Source organism: Pan troglodytes, chromosome 19, assembly GCF_028858775.2.
Source record: "Pan troglodytes isolate AG18354 chromosome 19, NHGRI_mPanTro3-v2.0_pri, whole genome shotgun sequence".
Lineage (NCBI taxonomy): Eukaryota > Metazoa > Chordata > Mammalia > Primates > Hominidae > Pan > Pan troglodytes.
This window is the reverse complement of record NC_072417.2, coordinates 74,521,251-74,539,870: the sequence shown is the minus strand read 5'-3', so window position 1 is coordinate 74,539,870 and position 18,620 is coordinate 74,521,251. Positions and strand designations below refer to the sequence as shown.

The window sequence follows — 18,620 nt, the reverse complement described above, 5'->3', positions numbered from 1 at the left end:
GAGGAGGAGTGGGCAGGAAGAAATAAGTAAAAGGCCAAGGCTGGAAAGCTGTTTCCGGGATGGGCTCCAAAATGCCTTCTTCTACTAGGGAACTTCACTTCTCCGTTAAGTTCAATCGGATTGGCTTGGCTTGGCCTTCTTGGTACAGTGCTCTATGGCTTCTAGGAGCCAAGATTCTGGATTCCTAAAGGGTCAGAGGGTCATTGCCAACTTTCATTTTCTGTGAGCAAGTGTGTCTCCCTCTCTCAGCAGCCACCACATCCAGGGGGTGGCCTCCACATCTCGGGCCATGTTTCGAGAAGGCAGAGGGGCAGAGGCAAGGGCAGAAGGGAAAGGTGGGAATTTAACCATCCATGACCGCGTTCAACTTTGTTCAGAATCTCACACCTCACAGAAAGGTCAGTGGTTAACAGTCAATACTGTGGCAGAGGAGGAACAGGGAGAAATCCTCCCTTTTGTTAACCATTTACCTATGTTAATGCTTCCAGAGGAGAGCCGGGCTCTGGGGGTCCAACAGCCCTCCCACAGCCCCTCAGTCCAAGCCTGTGCCTTTCCACAGTAATTCCTGCTTTCATGTTGGGGCAGCACCTGGAGAGGGGACTCTGAAGGGTCACAGAGGTCACACTGGCACTTCCTCCTTGTTGATAGGAATCACTGTGCCTTGGTGAAAGAGTTGAAAAGTGACTTTAGACAACTAAGAAATATGCAGAGGAGAGTCTCAGCCCAAACTTCCATTACAGCTCTGCCCCTGGCGGGGCTTCCAGTAGCCTTAGTGACGAAGGTGGGGTGGGGGAAATGATCTACCCAGAATCAGATTTGAGACCTGGCCAGAAATTAACAAGTGTGACTTTTAATCAATAACTATTCCCATTGCTTTGACTGGCTTTCATTTACCTCTCAGGGGCCACAGAAACCCATCCAGTCACTCAACAAACATTAACTGAGGCTCAGCCTGGCTCTCCTTCCAGTGCTGGTTGCTGGGCAGGGAGAAGGCTGGTGGTTGGGGACAACAAAGATGGTTCAGACTCAGTTCAAAGAACCAGTAGTGGGTCAAGACACTCGTGGGAGTATGGGTGAGGGAGGGGCTGAAGGGACCACCAGGGCCGGCCCTTTTCCAGTGGCAAAACGAAGGGAATTGGTGAGCAAGTTAATGGAAAAGGCAGCATACACTCTTTGCCCAGGGCCAAGTATCCAGCAAGTAGGTGGTGCAGAAATTCAGAGACAGAGAGAGTTGCACACATTTGGCTTCATGGTCAAGGAAAGCAACACAGAGGAGGTGAGATTTGAGCTTGGCCTAAGATGACGACTGGGCAGGATGGGAGGGCAGCGGTCCTGAGGGGTGACCAACATGCACCAGGGCCAGGTAACAGGGTGCATGCTGGGGATGCTGGGATCCTATATTGGCAAGAAGGTGGAGGAGGTGAAATATGCAGAGGTTACTGCAGAAGGGGTGGGAGGTCAGGCTGGAAGGGAAGGTGGGGAAGGCCTGTAAGAGACAGAAACATGATGGCAAGGAGCCTGGGTGCAATGTGCAGGCCTGGACACTTTCTGAGCAGGGAAGTGCAATGGCAGTCAAGGCAGGCCCTGCTAGTGACAGTCCCCTTCCTCTGCTGGATCCCTACTTATTCTGAATAAAAGGTGAGAATAACTGATAAAATTCCAACCCTTCAGACCATGGGAGACCGGCAGGATCTTAATAACTGGAACCTCTTCCCAAATTTCTTATTTTAATCCCACATCTTTTAGTTATACTCTCACTTCAAATCTTTCGTTTCCTCCTTTGTAAACTGGAGAGGGGAAGGTCTACCTGGCAGTGCTCTGACAATTAGAGGACATTTATGTGGCAGGCAGAGTCTTAGGCGTACAAGTCCCACGGGAGGTGTGGCCACTGCTATCGTGGAGAGGAGTAAAAGAGAGAGACCGAGTGCTCCCTGCAGCAGCCAGGACATCAGAGTTATAGGAGGCCAACGATTACTACATTTACTAGCTCCTCCTCCCCACACTGTGTCACAGAGGAAGAAACTGGCCCAGAGAGGGAAAGGCACTTGCCCAGGGTCACAGGTTTACCCCATTGCTTGATGAGGGCTTCAAATCCCATCGAAAAGGGGAAAAAAACACCACATTCTTCCCAATAGCGGGAGCTTGGTGCTGGGAACTGAAAGGACTCTCAGATTTGGCCTCTCCTGCCAGTGGAAAATAGCTAGGAATAGGCAATCCGACACTGAACCGAGACACAAATAGCAACACCAACAACACCACCCCTGCCGAGGCCACCGGCTGTCCCACAGTCTCGCTGGCGCAGCTGCTCCCTCTTGTCCTGAGTAGGGATGCTTGTGACCTGCTGGTGGGACTGGGCCCTCTATCTGGTGGCCCTGTGCCTCTGGGGACACTTTCTTCTCTCACCCTCAGCAATCAGGGCATTAGGCACTGGGGAGTTCCAGCTTTGCCTCTGCATCCTAGAAAGACCATGCCCTGTGGGCAGGGGAGCACTCCTGACTTCCACTTGGTCCAGCTCAGCTAGGGAGGCCCAGCGGGAAGCTGGGGGTAGAAGTCAGAGAGAAACAGACCCACCATTCAGTATTGTGGCCTCCTCTGGGGCTTTAATCTCTTTGAGGGTAGGAAACTTGTCTCTCTTATTTTTCTCCAGCCTATTGGGGAAGAAACTGGCAGATACCGATGGAGACCCTGCCTGCCCCAACCACAGAAAGATCACGTTGGGCCACTGATGAGGTCATTAAGAGAAGACACTGAGAGAACTTTTGTAGATGCTGTAGAAGGAGGAAAACTCCAGGGCCCAATTAGATAAGGCAGAGGAAAAGCCCTAGGTTCTGGCTAAGTTGCTTGGGTGATAGCATTTGCTGAGCCAGGTGCAATTTTAGGAGCAATGGGCAATCAGAGATATTACCCAGAGAAACCTAGAGACTTTGGCAAGAGAGCCAGACCAAGCCAGAAGCTATGGCTTGCACAGATGAATCACCCTTGTGCATCTTGAGAAGGGGACCCAGGAAGTTGGAGAGGTAAGGCTTGGAGGAAAAAATTAAAAGACAAGACTGGGTCTCATGGGCGGCCACACTGGGGATCCTGGAGAGGAGAGCGATTCCTACTTTCAGGAGGCCGAAAGACTAACCCTTCCTGGGTATCTGGGGTAAATACCAGTTTGCCTGATAGAGTGGCTGTAGGAAGAGGAGAGAAGATTCTCTGGAAAGATCAAAGCAGCTTGGTGGTTGTGTGTGGTAGGGAAGCAGGGAACGTGACCTATGGGGCTATGAGCCACGATGGCCCTGTGAAGGCAGCATCTTCAGCTCACACAACCTGCGGGTTTGCTTAGGACAGGAACAGCGTGGCTAACCCAGGACCCATAAAGGAGGCTCACCTTTCACTTAGAATCAGAGAATCTCAGGTTTGGGAAAGGGACCTGAGAGGCCCACATAACACATGTAAATGTCACTTCTCCAGCTTTCTGGGGCAACACTGTCAGTTCCTATTTCCATGGCCTTGCAATGAGTTGGGCCAGTAGGATGCATCTATCTACCCCTAGGGCTGGACTGGATAAAGTTCTCTCTAAATTGCAGATTTTAAAAATATGTGGGATGCAGAAAATTCTAACCACTACCACCACCACATCTTCTGAAATGTCTGCAAAGTCAAATGTGGTCAACTACTTTCTGTAGCGAATACTGATAAATCAATTATCTGCTTTTAAAATGAGACTGACCAGAGAGTAGGGATGGCTAAAAGATAATTGGCCCGGTGTGGTGGCTCATGCATGTAATCCCAGCACTTTGGGAGGCCGAGGTGGGTGGATCACCTGAGGTCAGGAGTTTGAGATCAGCCTGGCCAACATGGTGAAACCCTGTCTCTACTAAAAATTCAAAAATTAGCTGGGCATGGTGGCGCATGCCTGTAATCCACGCTACCCAGGAGGCTGAGGCAGGAGAATCGCTGGAACATGATGGGAGGTGGAGGCTGCAGTGAGCTGAGATTGTGCCATTGCACTCTAGTCTGGGTGACAGAGTGAGACTCCATCTCAAAAAAAAAAAAAAGATAATTAACACATGGTACTGGTGCCTACAATTATTGTCATCTGATCATGTGGCAACCTGGTATGGGATGGGGCTGATATGATCCCTATTGGAAATGTAGCCTTAGATTGAAAAAGTTCCCAGCCCTCCATACTGACCCAGGCAGGAGTTCCAAGGCCCTTTGGAAGAGCTGATTCTAGAGGCAGGAGAGGGGTCCAATACACTGAGATATTTGGATTAGTTATTTGGTACATATCTGATCGACTCCAGTAAAAACAGCTCATATTTGTTGGGAGCTTACTTTTTACCGTCTTAAAATGAAAGACTTTATTAGTACACACACATGTGCGCGCACGCGCGCGCACACACACACACACACACAAATAGTGCTTTTAGGTCATCTTTTGCAAAACATAGCAATCAACAAATATTTGTTATTAACTTGCTGAAACCATCCTGTGATCACTTAAAAACTGCCTAATGTTCAAAGTGTGCTTTTTATGTTAACAAGAGAAAAAGAAAGGTGCAGCCCTTTCAGTACATAAAAGTAGCTTCTGACAGAAATCTTTGGAAGAGCTTTAGTTGAACATAATCTTAAAGCCTTTTCTGCAGACTAATTAATACATAAATGGGAAAACTCAGAGGATTTAGGTGAACAAGCTAGAGCATTGACTTTCAAAGCGCAGATTGCCATTCACCAATGTATTGTGAAATCACTTTAGTGGGTCATGAGTGCATTTTTTAAAAAATGAAATAAAATAGAAAGTACAAGATAATTCTTAGAATAATAGAAGAAAAGGAAGTACTAGAATGCACTGGCCGTAATATTGTTTTGTGAAGGGTTATAGATGTGGGTGAACTAGGTCAGGAAGTAAAATATGTATATGACAGAAGGTAAGAGGCAAAGACTGAGCCCACTATGTTATCCCCAAGAATAACTACTTCTGGCTAGGGCAGAGACTGTTAAAGAGACGGCAGGCAGGAAAAGATGAAGCCTTTTCCTATCTTTAATGCTGTCACTGTAAAGAAGAATCAGTGAGCCCGGGGCCGCAGGAAGGAACAGTCACGGGGAACAGACAGTCTCCCGGACCCTGAGAGCTGACTCTGTGAGCACTTAAGAGTCAACAGCAGGCTGGGTGCAGTGGCTCATGCCTGTAATCCCAACACTTTGGGAAGCTGAGGCAGGCAGATCACTTGAGGTCAGGAGTTTGAGACCAGCCTGGCCAACATGGTGAAACCCTGTCTCTACTAAAAATACAAAAATTAGCCGAGCGTGGTGGCATATGCCTGTAGTCCTAGCCACTTGGGAGGCTGAGGCATGAGAATTGCTTGAACCCTGGAGGCAGAGGTTGCAGTGAGCCGAGATCGTGCCACTGCACTCCAGCCTGGGTGACAGAGAGAGAAAAAAAAAAAGGAAGTTAACAGCAGCAAACAGATACTCAGATACTCCTGCAACAGAGATGCATCAAGAATACTTTAAATGGGGGCCAGGAACTGCAGTTCATGCCTGTAATCCCAGCACTTTGGGAGGCTGAGGTGGGCAGATCACTTGAGGCCAGGAGTTTGAGACCAGCCTGGCTAACATGGTGAAACTCCATCTCTACTAAAAATACAAAAATTAGCTGGGCATGGTGGCACACGCCTGTAGTCCTAGTCACTCAGGAAAGGGCCCCAGGAGAGGAGGCTGAGGCATGCGATTCGCTTGAACCCATGAGGTGGAGGTTGCAGTGAGCCGAGATCGCACCACTGTACTCCAGTCTGGGTGACAGAGCAAAAAAAAAAAAAAAAAAAAAAAGAAGAAGAAGAAGTTAACAGCAGCAAACAGATACTTCCTGCAACAGAGATGCATCAAGAATACTTTAAACAGGGGCTGGGCACCGTGGTTCATGCCTGTAATCCCAGCACTTTGGGATCACTTGAGGCCAGGAGTTCGAGACCAGCCTGGCCAACATGGTGAAACCTCGTCTTTACTAAAAATACAAAAATTAGCTAGGCATGGTGGCACATGCCTATAGTCCTGGCCACTCAGGAAAGGGCCTGAGGAGAGGAGGCTGAGGCATGAGAATCGCTTGAACCCATGAGGTGGAGGTTGCAGTGAGCCGAGATCGTGCCACAGCACTCCAGTCTGGGTGACAGAGAAAAAAAAAATGTTAACAGTAGCAAACAGATACTTCCTGCAACAGAGATGCATCAAGAATACTTTAAATAGGGGCCAGGCACCATGGTTCATGCCTGTAATCCCAGCACTTTGGGAGGCTGATGCGGACAGATCACTTCAGGCCAGGAGTTCAAGACCAGCCTGGCTAACATGGTGAAACCCTGTCTCTACTAAAAAATACAAAAATTAGCCAGGCATGGTGGTGGGTACCTGAGTCCCAGTTACTCGGGAAGCTGAGGCAGGAGAATTGCTTGAACCCAGAGACGGAGGTTGCAGTGAGACGAGATCATGCCACTGCACTCCAGCCTGGACAACAGAGCGAAACTCCGTCTCAGAAAAAAAAAAAAAGGAATACTTTACACACGGATCTGGACCCATGCATAAGGCCTGGGCTTTTGATATCAGATGTGTGAGAGCACTAAAGAGAAAGACAAGGTGCAGCTACAGTTATTGAAAGAGTTAAAGTTGAAAGAGAAAATGTACTTAATATGTACACAGGTGTTTATTTAAAAAGCTTTTTTACTGGTATTAAGTTATATCTTTACCTAGACACAAAACAGTTGGAATAAGTCAATGTTTTGTTTACTTTAAAAATTCTATTTTTCTAGAAAAGGCAATATTGAAAGGAATGTCTGCTAAGCAGGAATTAGTCAAGTTATTTTGAGGGGGGTAACAGAGAGAGGAGGGGGCTTTGAGAGACAGCATTCCAGGCAAAAGGAAAAGTACGCACAGAAGCCTCACGGGCAAGAGACTGCGTATGCTCGGGGACCCTCTGGGAGTTTAGCTTGGCTGGAGCTGGCCCAGGGCAGCAAGAGATGAGTCTGGAGCGAGGGCAGTGGCTGGTCTCAAAGGGCTTTGGACACCAGGATGGGGAAACTCGAGAGAAGGAAAGGGCCCGAAGAGAGGAATTCAGTTCGTAGACATGTGGATATGTCAATAGGTAGCTGAATAGATGGTTCTGGAGGTCAGGAGACAAAGCCAACTTGGAAATTATTTGGAAATCATCAGTTTATGGATAGTAATTGGAGACACGGAAGCAGAGATTGCCAGGTACTGAGAGAGAAGAGACCAGGGCCAAGACAAGGCCTTGAGAAATACGCCTAAGGACGACAGAAGAAAAGGACTGAGAAGTAGCCAGAGGCTGAGTAAGAATTCATCGTCTCTGCGTCTCTATTGCAGACACTGCGCTAGGCACTGTCTTTTGCTGCAAAAGATGGGTGCAAACTGAGAATGGGGGCGGGGCTATGAGGAAAACACAGAGCAGGCTCCAGTGGAGAGTAGAGACCATGGATCTGTAGAGGCACCAATTGGAATAATAAGTGCTCTTTCTTCAGGAACCCAGGTGTAAGAGCAGAGTTGGATTGAGCTCGAATTGGAGTTTGCCGAATGGAAAGATGGAAGGGTGACAGGGGCAAGGGGCAGAAGGATATTAGCAAAAATGCAATTCAGCCAGTTATCTTAGAACTGGACTTGCAAATCACATAGGTGATTGAATTCAACTATTTGGTCAGCATCCATCACGGACCAAAGAACTGCCATCTGTCTTATAAGTTAACCATAATTTAAAACTGACCTTCTCAAACTTCAGCATGCACAAGGATCCTGCTGAAATGCAGACCTCGGCTGAGCAGGGCTGGGCATGGCCTGAGGCTTTGCATTTCTCACCAGCGCCTGGCTACGGATGCTGTTGTGGGTCTGAAGACCACACTTTTAAAAATATATATATTTTTTAATTGACAAATAAAAATTATATATATTTATCAGGTACAACATGGTGTTTTGAAATATGTATACATTTGGAATGGCTAAATCGAGCTAATTAACATGCATTACCTCACATACTTAACATTTTTTGTGTCGAGAACACTTCAAATCTGCTCTCTCAGTGATTTTCAAGAATACATTGTTATTAACTAGAGTCACCATGCTGGACAATACATCTCTTGAACTTATTCTTCTCATCTGACTGAAACTGTGTATCCTTTGACCAAAGCTATCCTTCAACCCCCAGACCACTCTGAATAGTGAGGTTTGAAAAGGTTTCACTTTACTTTGAGGGGAGCTGACCTGCCCTAGGGTACAGCTTACCAGCCAGGTGCTGGAGTGCACAGACTGTTACATCTCCAGAACCTCTGTTAGCTAGCTGACACTGTGTGACAGGTTGAAATTGGCCATAATAGGAGTTTTTACATTACAGAAATCCACAAATCAAGGCTGGCTACACCTATGTAACAGTGAGGCGTGCTATAGAATAGGCTTCTGTGTCAGGGATCATGAGAGCAAGTTTTCAGTTGGTCTCTGTGCTTCATTCATACTTTGATAAAGAGGCCATGGGTCCCAATTGCTGTGTCACATGTGGTGCCTGCTGCAAAGCATTAAGGGAACTGACTTAGCTCTGGTGCATCAGAGGACCTATCAGAGGCAAACACTTGGGGATACCTCATTTGTCCTATAAGCCACCTAGAGAAGTAGAGTTGTGGGAAGAAAGAGGGGGACTGAGATGTTGCTATGGGCAAAGAGTGACTTGCTGGAAATTCTTACCCACGTTGCACTGTATTTCCCCAACTACCTCCGGGCAGTAGGCTGACCTGGGCACGGGTGTACCAGGGTGCCCTTTCAAAGTCCTGGGCTACACTACCAGGCTGATGCTTTACCTCTAGTTGGAAAATGTGAAAAGTGATTCTCAGCCATGGAAACTGGGTAACTTCCATAACATCTGCTTTGCTTACTGGCCTTTAAAATGGGAGTAGTTTTAGGCTGGGCATGGTGGCTCACGCCTGTAATCCCAGCTCTCTGGGAGGCCGAGGCAGGCGGATCATGAGGTCAGGAGTTCAAGACCAGCCTGGCCAACATGGTGAAACCCCGTCTCTATCATAAACGCAAAAATTAGCTGGGCGTGGTAGCGGGCGCCTGTAATCATAGCTACTCAGGAGGCTGAGGCAGGAGAATTGCTTGAACCTGGGAGGTGGAGGTTGTAGTGAGCCAAGATTGTGCCATAGCACTCCAGTCTGGTGACAGAGCAAGACTCCGCCTTAAAAAAAAAACAAAAAAAGAAAAAGTTTTGTCTTAAAAATAAAACATACATCGAATATGGTCAGAGAAAACCAACTAAATTCCTTTTGGTGACAGTTTGGGGAGGACAATGAAATCCCTCTGCTAAAAAAAAAAGGGGGAGTCTCCTATTTTCTGACCTGTGGGTCATGCAGTTTTAATTTCCTCTACCTTTTTTTCTTTCTCTTTTTTTATTCTTTTTAATTTCATGAACCTGCTTAAGGCCACAAAGCCTCTCCTGAATCCCTCAGCTGTCTGGCAGATGCATTGCTGCCAGGGCTGTGCAGGTTACTATGCCAGGCTGAAGTTCCACAGCTGTGACTCAATGCACCTTCAAATCCTCTTGCCGGATGACAGTGAGATGCTCCAAGGGGCTCCTGAGAAGGCGGTGGGAGAGAAGAGCCACCCAGGAGCTCCTCCAGGCCTCGGAAGAGGGAGGCTGCCGGGGATGGGTCCAGTGGCACCGGGCTCCGGTTTATGTGAGCCGAGGCTGGCTAGGGACCCCAGAGATGCAGGCAAAAGGCTGTGCCGTAAGCCACATTCCTCACTTAGGCCCCCTTCCAGGGGAAGCGAAGTCAAGCCCTGGTAAATGCTTCTCATCTCTGGGTCCAGCTGGGAGAACAATGGCATGATGACATGCTACCCATGTAGCCAAGCTCCTCCTCTTCCTCCCTTGCACCCATCGTTTCCATCCTGTTCATCTGCCAGTTATTACAGGAGCACCATGGGCAGGCCACACAGCTAGTGCTGTGGAGATGACACGTCTTAGTGAAGGAACAGAGGGACTGGCATGGGGATGGGTGAGGGAAACGCCTGACTATAAACCTAAACATCTAAAGATCTGGAGGAGCCACGGGGAAGTGGGACTGTGTGACGATGTCAGACATTTCAAGCCCTGCCTCAGTGCTCTGACTCTGAATCTTGCTGGTCCTGATCAGCACCTGCCCCGGGGTTGTAAGTTTCTCCTTACTGGGGTTCTTTGCAGGGAGGCATGTGGAGCGGGAACGGAGCAGTGCACAGCAGAGTGACAGAGTCTTGAGAGGACTCAGGCAAGCAGGAGAGAAAAGGCCTCTAGCCAGAGTCAGCTGCACCCAACAGAAAGTTCCCTCTGAAAGCTGGGAAGAGGCCTGCTGGGGCAGCCTCTGTCAGCACAAAAGCAGGGCTAGGGCAGTCACTAACAGCACAGCTATCTAGAACAAAGAAGGGTTTTGGAAAGAAGAGGCAGGCTGTATTACAGCTGTACTGGAGATGGATGATTGGTGGCTTTCCTGAGTGCATGTTGTGTGTGTGTGTTTGCGTGTGTGCGCACACGAACGTGCACTTGCCTGGGCCAGGGCTCACTCATCATTTAAGGATGTCTTCTGATTGCTCTGGGATGCAGGAAGCCACCCAGACCCTAGTTGCTGGACTCACTCAGAGGCAAGAATGCAAGGCCAAAGGCAGCATGAGGAAAAGCTGGTAGGGGCTGAAACCAGCCCAGTCTGCTTCATGCTTACTCCGCTCAGGTTGGCAGGCCCTACTGAGACTTGCCAATCTCTAAGTCTCCAGCGTGTCTGAAGAGGTACAACCTGAGGACTCAGTGCCTGAGCGCTGCTGGAAGACGTGGGGACACCCCCAAAGGAGGAAAGTGTCCTTCTGGGAGCCGCTTGCACAGTGGTGTTGATCATGGCAATCCTGCATGTGGTATTCCATGTGGGAGGGGCAGTTCCACTGGGAGCTCGCCTTTACACAGGGTTTCCCAACACCAGAGCTCCTCAGACGGACAGCCACCGGAGTGCTAACTAAAGAAACCAACAGCAAAAACAAACATATGCCCACAAACGATTCCAGAGAAGCTCTGCACCAACAGGTGCTGGTCCTGACCAAATCAGGCTAGAAGTCTGATGACACCTTTACCTGTTCCGGATCCCACGACGTCCCGGCTGGGTGACTCGGCCATGGCGTCGGCAAGTCGCTCCCGGAGGCCCTCCTCCGTGTGCTCCATGGAGGACATGTGCCGCAGCCCGAAGCCCTCGGGCCAGCTCCCGCACACCTCCAGCAGGGTCACGCTCCGGTCAAAGGTACCTGTGGCACACACGGGACATCTGACGTTGAGTCCACACCTTCAGGGAGCAGGCCATTCTTGTCTACCTCCCACCCGCTCCTCTCCATACCCAGGGTCCATTGTAGCCTTCCTGTAGGATGGAAGCACGCCGCGAACAGACTGGGTAGCGCAGGAGAAATAGCTCATGCCGCTGAGAGAGTGCAGACCTCTGGAGTGACTTCCGTGACACTGAGGCTGGTGGTTTTACAACTGTTTCTGAGGAGCTACAGGGTTCCCCTGGTCTTCAGGGACCACCTTCAGAAGTGGGACGGGGAAGGCAACCCCCTTCCCAGGTTCAACCCAAACGGATCCTTACTTTCCTCTTTTTGATACAATGGGATTCCATCTAAAATTTCATTTAGGGCGGGGAGTGGTGCCTTACACCTGCAATCCCAACACTTTGAGAGGCCAACGCGGGAAGATTGCTTGAGACCAGGACTTTGAGACCAGCCTGGGCAACAGAGCGAGACCCTGTCTCTACAAATAAATAAATAAATAAATAAATTTTCATTTAAAGAAGGGGTTATATAGCCTAATGTTTTTAAAGCTTTCTTAACCATTATATTCTATAACCTATAACCAACTTCCTCATTTTATAGTTGGAGCTCAGAGAAGTTATGGCCCAAGATGGAAGAGCAAGTCTGTGGCAGACGAGGTCCAAGAACTCGCTCTCCTGATGCCTCAGTTGAGAACAAGTTCTACTTCACTACCTGGTCTCCCAGCTACACAAGGGCATATGAACAACCAGGGAATTACTTTGGGGGATACCAGCAAGGAGGTGGGTGATAGCATCTTTGGCAAGGGTCTGTCCTTAAGCCAAAGCTGCTCCCCAATTCCAAAACGTCTGTGGTGTTCTGCTGAACGCTAAGATTAGATCTTACATGCGAGATCACTTCAAAGTCCGAATTTGAATTATTCTACTTTATTATACAGCAAGTCTTCTGTGAAAGCTTATTTCATCCACTCTCTCTTGGAAGGAGATTATAGTCACGCTCTGTTGCTTTAAGCACATACCATTTCCCCAGCGATTAGGTAACTGAATCCACTGCATTTATTGGGCTTGGTTCCTGCCAGCATCGGGAAGATGGGGAAAAAATGCAAATGCCAACGTTTCCCAAAGTTAAAAGTACACGAAACACACACTCTTTATCAGGCCTTGCTTCTCCTCTTTGATCAGCCGTCAGAAACTATCTTCGCCAGGCAGTGAGGGCTGGGCAGTGTCAGCACACACTCCCTGCCAATGACAGGTGGTAATAGAGAGGGTGCGAGCCCCAGCCTCGGCAGGCGGCCCTGCCTCTGATAATGGCCACAGCATTGAGGTGATAACCGTTAGTAAACACTCCGACAGCCGGTGACTCCATACATCAGCAAAGAGGGCCAGATAATCCTGAACTCTCCTGGCCAGACAAAGGCCCTTGGCCAGCCTGCTGCGATTTATATGTGTGGCAGGGGTCACTACTGGCTCCTGAATTTTGTCAGCCAAGTTTGGCTTTGATTTATCTCGTACCTAATTGTAGGGAAGATTCCTGGCACTGGGAGAATGGGCAGCATCTATAAGGGCATCTCCCCAAGAAGAGGCCCACCTTAGGAGTGGGTTGCTTGGGATCAGCTTGTCAGGTAGGACTTGAGAATGGGGAGCTCCCTCTGCCACCTCTCTCCATCAAGTAGGGTCAGGCTGTAGATCTGGTAAGCTAGGCTCTGGAAAATGGGGGTGCACGGCTGGGTGTCAGATAGTTCTCCCAAGGCCTGAACTGTGCTAGAGCTGTGCACTGGCAGTGCCAAGCTCAGAGCCAACACTCAACCACCCTTGGCAACAACTCCCAGGTGCCTAGCTCCCCAGGGACACACAGGACTGCTGACATCCACTAAGCTTCTGATTCTGCTGCCGACTCACTGCGTGATGCACAGCCAGTCCTTCTAGCTCCTTTTCCATCTCTAAACTAGAATTAATAACCCTTTGCCCTGTCTCACAGGAGTGAAGAGATTAAGCAAAGTCCCCACTTCCAGCACTTCCCCCACTAGACCTTATTTGACAAGATCTAGTGCTACAGTGCTAAAGCATCACCATTTCTCTGAAGGGTCTGCATGCGACGCAAGGACTTAATGATAACAAGAAAACGTGGGCCCTCCTCCTCCCTGTTGGCTCAACTTTTTTTTTTTTTTTGAGACAGTCTCACTCTGTCGCCCAGGATGGAGTGCAGTGGTATGATCTTGGCTCACGGCAACCTCTGCCTCCTGGGTCCAGGCGATTCTCGTGTCTCAGCCTCCCGAGTAGCTGGGACTACAAGCATGTGCCATCATGCCTGGCTAATTTTTGTGTTTTTAGTAGAGACGGGGTTTCACCACGTAGGCCAGGCTGGTCTTGAACTTCTGATCTCAAACGATCCACCTGTCTTGGCCTCCCAAAGTGCTGGGATTCCAGGTGTGTGCCACCTCACCTGGCTGCTATACACTCAGCTTTCTTATGGACAGAGATGTTTCAGAGCCTGGAAAATTGGGAAGAGAATGACCATTTGTTTTCTCACTTCACAAGAGCAGGAGGTCTGTCTCTAGAAAGGAGCTCAGTTAATGTTTGCATTACTGTGTTCAGAGGTCAAGGCAGGTGGGCTGACAGCAGGACCAAGAGGAATATCAAAAGCCAAAGCAGGAAGAAAACAAACAAAAGAAATTGGGCCAGGCACAGTGGCTCACGCCTGTAATCCCAGCACTTTGGGAGGCCAAGGTGAGCAGATCACTTGAGGCCAAGAGTTTGAGACCAGCCTGGACAACATGGTGAAACGCCATCTTGACTAAAAATACAAAAGTTAGCTGGGCATGATGGCGGGCACCTGCAATCCCAGCTACTCGAGAGGCTGAGGCAGGAGAATCATTTGAACCTGGGAGGCAGAGGTTGCAGTGAGCCGAGATTGAGCCACTGCACTCCAGCCTGGGTGACAGAGTGAGACTCTCAGTCAATCACTCAATCAGTCAATCAATCAATCAATCAATGTTATAGCAAGAAAGGTTAGGGTAAGAGGTTGGGCCCAGTCCATAAGAGATGGTAAAGGCCAGAGGGATATGTAATATTTTAAGGGATAAAGTAACAGTACGCAGGAGAAAAGAATCATGAGCTAGTGTCATAGTGGCGGATGGAAATAGGCCTGGACTTCAAGAAAGACTAACACGTGAGCTGTATGATTCCAGGCATGCGTCTCTGATTCCTCATCCATAAAAATGGAAAAACAATACAACCACATAGGACTGTTGTGAGGACTGCAGTAGATAAATGTAAAACACTCACTGACACATAGTGAGTGTTCTGTATGTAATAGGTGTGTTCATGTATATGTTCTTAATGACAAATATGTATGCCTTTATAACACTTAAGGCATCATCATAAATTCTGACTATCATAATGATCCTGAGAGGTGGTAGAGGTACTATCCCCCATTTATGGTGGTGAAACTGGAAGCTCTGAGAAGTTAAGTGACATGTTCAAAGTCTCTGAGCAACAGATCTGGAACAAGGGTTTCTAATTCTTAGCTTGGGCTCATTCTGTCAGCTCACACACTGTTTCCCTCAGCAACACCTGCAGTGGAGAACTGTTTTGTTTTGTTTTGTTTTGAGACGGGGTCTCACTCTTTTGCCCAGACCAAAGTGCAGTGGTGCAATCACGGCTCACTGCAGCCACAACCTCCTGGGTTGAAGAGATCCTTCCACCTCAGCCTCCTGAGTAGCTGGGACTACAGGTGTGCACCACCATGCCCAGCTAATTTTTTGTCAAGATGGGGTTTCATCATGTTGCCCAGGCTGGTCTCAAACTCCTGTGCTCAAGTGATCCACCCACCTTCGCCTCCCAAAGTGCTGGGATTACAGGCATGAGCCACTGCGCCTGGCCAAGAACCACAATATGTGTAAACCACTTCTATCTTTCCTACCATTTTGAGAACTCCTGTCACCTTCAACCAATGACATTTAAAAACCCTTCCCACTCCCAACCAGCCCGAGTTGCTTGGAGTTTGGTGGTGATGACGATGAGTCACCTTGCTTATGGGATGGCACACAGGAGAAACAAAATTTGATAGTGGGTCTGTTCTCTCTTCGCATGCGCACAGCTAGGAAGTTGAGGAGCGAAGATGAGAGATATCAGAAGTGTTCAGCAAAGAAGCACCTGATCATTTCTACCATCCTGAGACGTCATAGAGAGGATACAATCAGTGGTCCTGCTTATCCTGCTAGGAGTCCCATCAGAGGCTCTGCCATACCCGCTGTCTCTTTCCCTTCCACCCCTCGTAGCCTCTTTGCTGAGGACAGCAAAGGTGCTCCTGGAATCTCCCTGTCCCAGAGTGACAGCGAGGCTGCAGGTGTGTTTCAGCAGGCACTGGGGTGAAGAGGCCAAGCCCTTGGAGGATGAGGTCATCTCTGGGCTCTTGGGAAACTGCACATCTTGTCCATGTTGACAGCACAGCTATCATTCATCTGACCAGCCCAGGGACACTCCATCAGATGAGCTGGCCCTTTGAGTCCCATTACAGGGGAAAGGGTCAGTTTCAAGCAGGGAGAAGACGCTCACTTAGCGCAGGCTGTTTGCAAAGGACAAAATACACACTCCTGGCAACAGACATCTTTTGTTGAAGCAGTGCTCTGCTATTTACAAAGCCCTCTCACATTTGTTATTTCAGTTAACTCACACATATATCAAATATTTGTTAGTGTCCACTATGATATGAGTCGAGCACTGTACAAGGTTCAGAGTGAGTTAAAAAAAAAAAAAAAAAGAGGAGCTTATGTGACTTCACCAAACTACGGGAAGCAGCAATGATCACCATTGTATAGGTTTCCATCTTACTGAGTTTCAGAGACATGAGGCATCTGGTTGTAAGTGCAACAGTCTTCGCAGGCTATCTCCTGGGGATTCTTGCCTTTCAGGGCTGCCTCCTGCCCTGAATACTATTTTCTAAGAATGAGTTCAAGTCTTACCTGCTCAACTACCGAAGGTATAAAGACTACTCTTGCTCAAACTCTAACGGCATAAAAGGTGCTCTATCTTTCCAGGTGAAGTTGATGAAAGCTAAGCACTTACTCAAAAAATGTGTGCTTGCATACATAAAATTATGCGGGCAATTCTGGGGCATCTATGGATGCCTCTGAAACCCACCTGTGGACCCCAGGTTAATTAGATCATTCCTGTGGCCTTATTTCCGTACTGCCTTACACTGTTCACATGAACTGCTTTTCTAACTAGTTTAGAAGCTCCCGAGGGCATGAATTCCTCCATAATGAAAATAGGCACCGAACTTTGTACATCATGCTTGCTCAAAACAGGTTCGTTTATTGACTAATTATGAAATTTGACAGTCAGTTTGCAGTCAACACCCTTTGGGTGGGGTACCAGAGCCTGAATATCTAGGGTCAGAGTAGGCAGAAAGTGGAGTTAAAATTAAAAGAGAGGAAGGAAGAAGAAGATAAGTGAGCAGAAAACAATGTCACAATTTTACTCTACTGCCTTCTGTGCACTTATTTTAGATTTGGAGATCCTGGAAATTGGAAAAAACAAAACAATCTGTCTAGGACGGCAGAGAGAGCTGGTCTCATCCAGGTGAGTGTCCCAAATCCTGCTTCCCAGCTTGGCATCCTGTGTTATACTCTTTCCCCAGAGGAGAAATGGGTCAGGTTCTTGGGTTTCACAAACCCATTAAAGGCATGCTGTGACAGCTGGCAAGCTGGTAGCTCCTGGGGAGGCTGGGGGAACACGTGCTTTGCCTTTGTATACCATTGTTAAAGAGGCAAGGAAGCCTAGTGACTGCAGGTGGAGGGGGACAGGTAGGATGCTCCTCTAAGCTGATAGTGTCTAATCACACTCTAGCTATTTAAGAGACTGTGGCACAGCCTCCGCTTTGCATTAATGAGGTTCTGCCCAGGTATGGATTTTGCTGAGAGCCTGTTGATCAGATTTCTAACCACCAGGGAGGCCAGATACCAAAAGCAAAACCTGCATTAAGCAGTGCTTTGCAAGATGTAAGCCCTCCTTGGTGAGAGGTTGTGATGATGACGTCTACAATAACTAAGAAATGATCCCAGGCATGATGAGGGGAACCAGTGTAGAGGGGAGCCTCCTTGGCAAGCTTACCAAACTGCTCACCAAACGGAGCTTAAGAGTGCTGCTGCGGGGAGCACCCCTTTCTCCACACTACAAGTTGGTTCCCATAAGCACAGGCTGAGGACATTAGCTCTTCTTGGTGCAATGGTCAATTTCATGTATCAACTTGACTGGGCTAAAGGATGCCCAGATAGCCAGCAAGGCTTATTTCTGGGTGTGTCTGGGGGGTGTTTCTGGAAGAGATTAGCATTCGAGTTGGTAGACTGAGGAAAGAAGATTGCCCTCACCATTGTGGGCAGGCATCATTCAACTGAGGGCCTAAATATATTAAAAAGGTGGAGGAAAGGCAAATTTGTTCTCTCTGTCGGAGTTAGGACACTAATTCCTGCCCTTGGACACTGGTACTCCTGGTTCTCAGGCCTTTGAACTTGGACCGGGACTTACACCATCAGCTCCCCTGGTTATATACCACCAGCCTTCTTGGTTCTTCACCTTATGACAGCAGACAGTGGGACTTCTTGACCTCCATTTCCAATTCCCAAAATAAATCTTCTTATATCTATGCATCTCTGAAGATATCTCTTTTATTAGTTGTTTCCTTAGAGAACCCTGGCTCATATAATTAGCCATCAGATGTGTCCACAGATATATTATATATACCACAGCTATATTATATATTATACCTGTGGACACATCTGATGGCCAATTATACGAGCCAGCGTTCTCCCACAGTGAGATAGATATAGATATAGATCAGATATTATATTATGTTATATATTATGTGTATCATATCGCATGGTCCTGAGCCAGGGAAAAGGAGTTCAACAGCAATTGGACTAAGAATTTCTTTGCAATCTAACACAGTTATTTTGACAAGGAGACCATTTTCACAACTGCAAAATATGCAATTGCATAATGCACACTTTAAAGCTTAGAACATAGATTACATCTGAGTCATAACTGGAATTCTCCCATTAACTTTTCTGGTTACTCTGGGCAAGTTGCTACTCCGTCTGGGTCTTTTTTTTTTTTTTTTTAATTCTTTTTCTCTCTCAGCAGAATCATCCCTCTAGGTCTTAATTTCCCCATTTATGACACAGAAAATAAATAAATGATGCCCATTTAAGGGGTTCACATTGGCACTAATAGTTTCAATGTCGTTAACAATAGTATACTTCCAGAAAATGGTGTCTGATATTTGAGGTATCCTAGGGTAAAAGCTACCAA

General features: G+C 47.9%; 1 protein-coding gene across 10 annotated transcripts in view; it reads right to left on the bottom strand.

The window, feature by feature from the left end:
• The window catches only part of BCAS3 (BCAS3 microtubule associated cell migration factor), a 718,021-nt gene that overhangs the window by 13,222 nt on the left and 686,179 nt on the right, over positions 1–18,620 (bottom strand). For all 10 annotated transcript variants that reach the window (XM_063799111.1, XM_063799112.1, XM_024350535.2 and 7 more), the window contains one exon: positions 11,128–11,295. In XM_063799111.1, the coding sequence (XP_063655181.1) occupies positions 11,128–11,295 (168 nt within the window). The remainder of the gene's footprint in view (positions 1–11,127; positions 11,296–18,620) is intronic.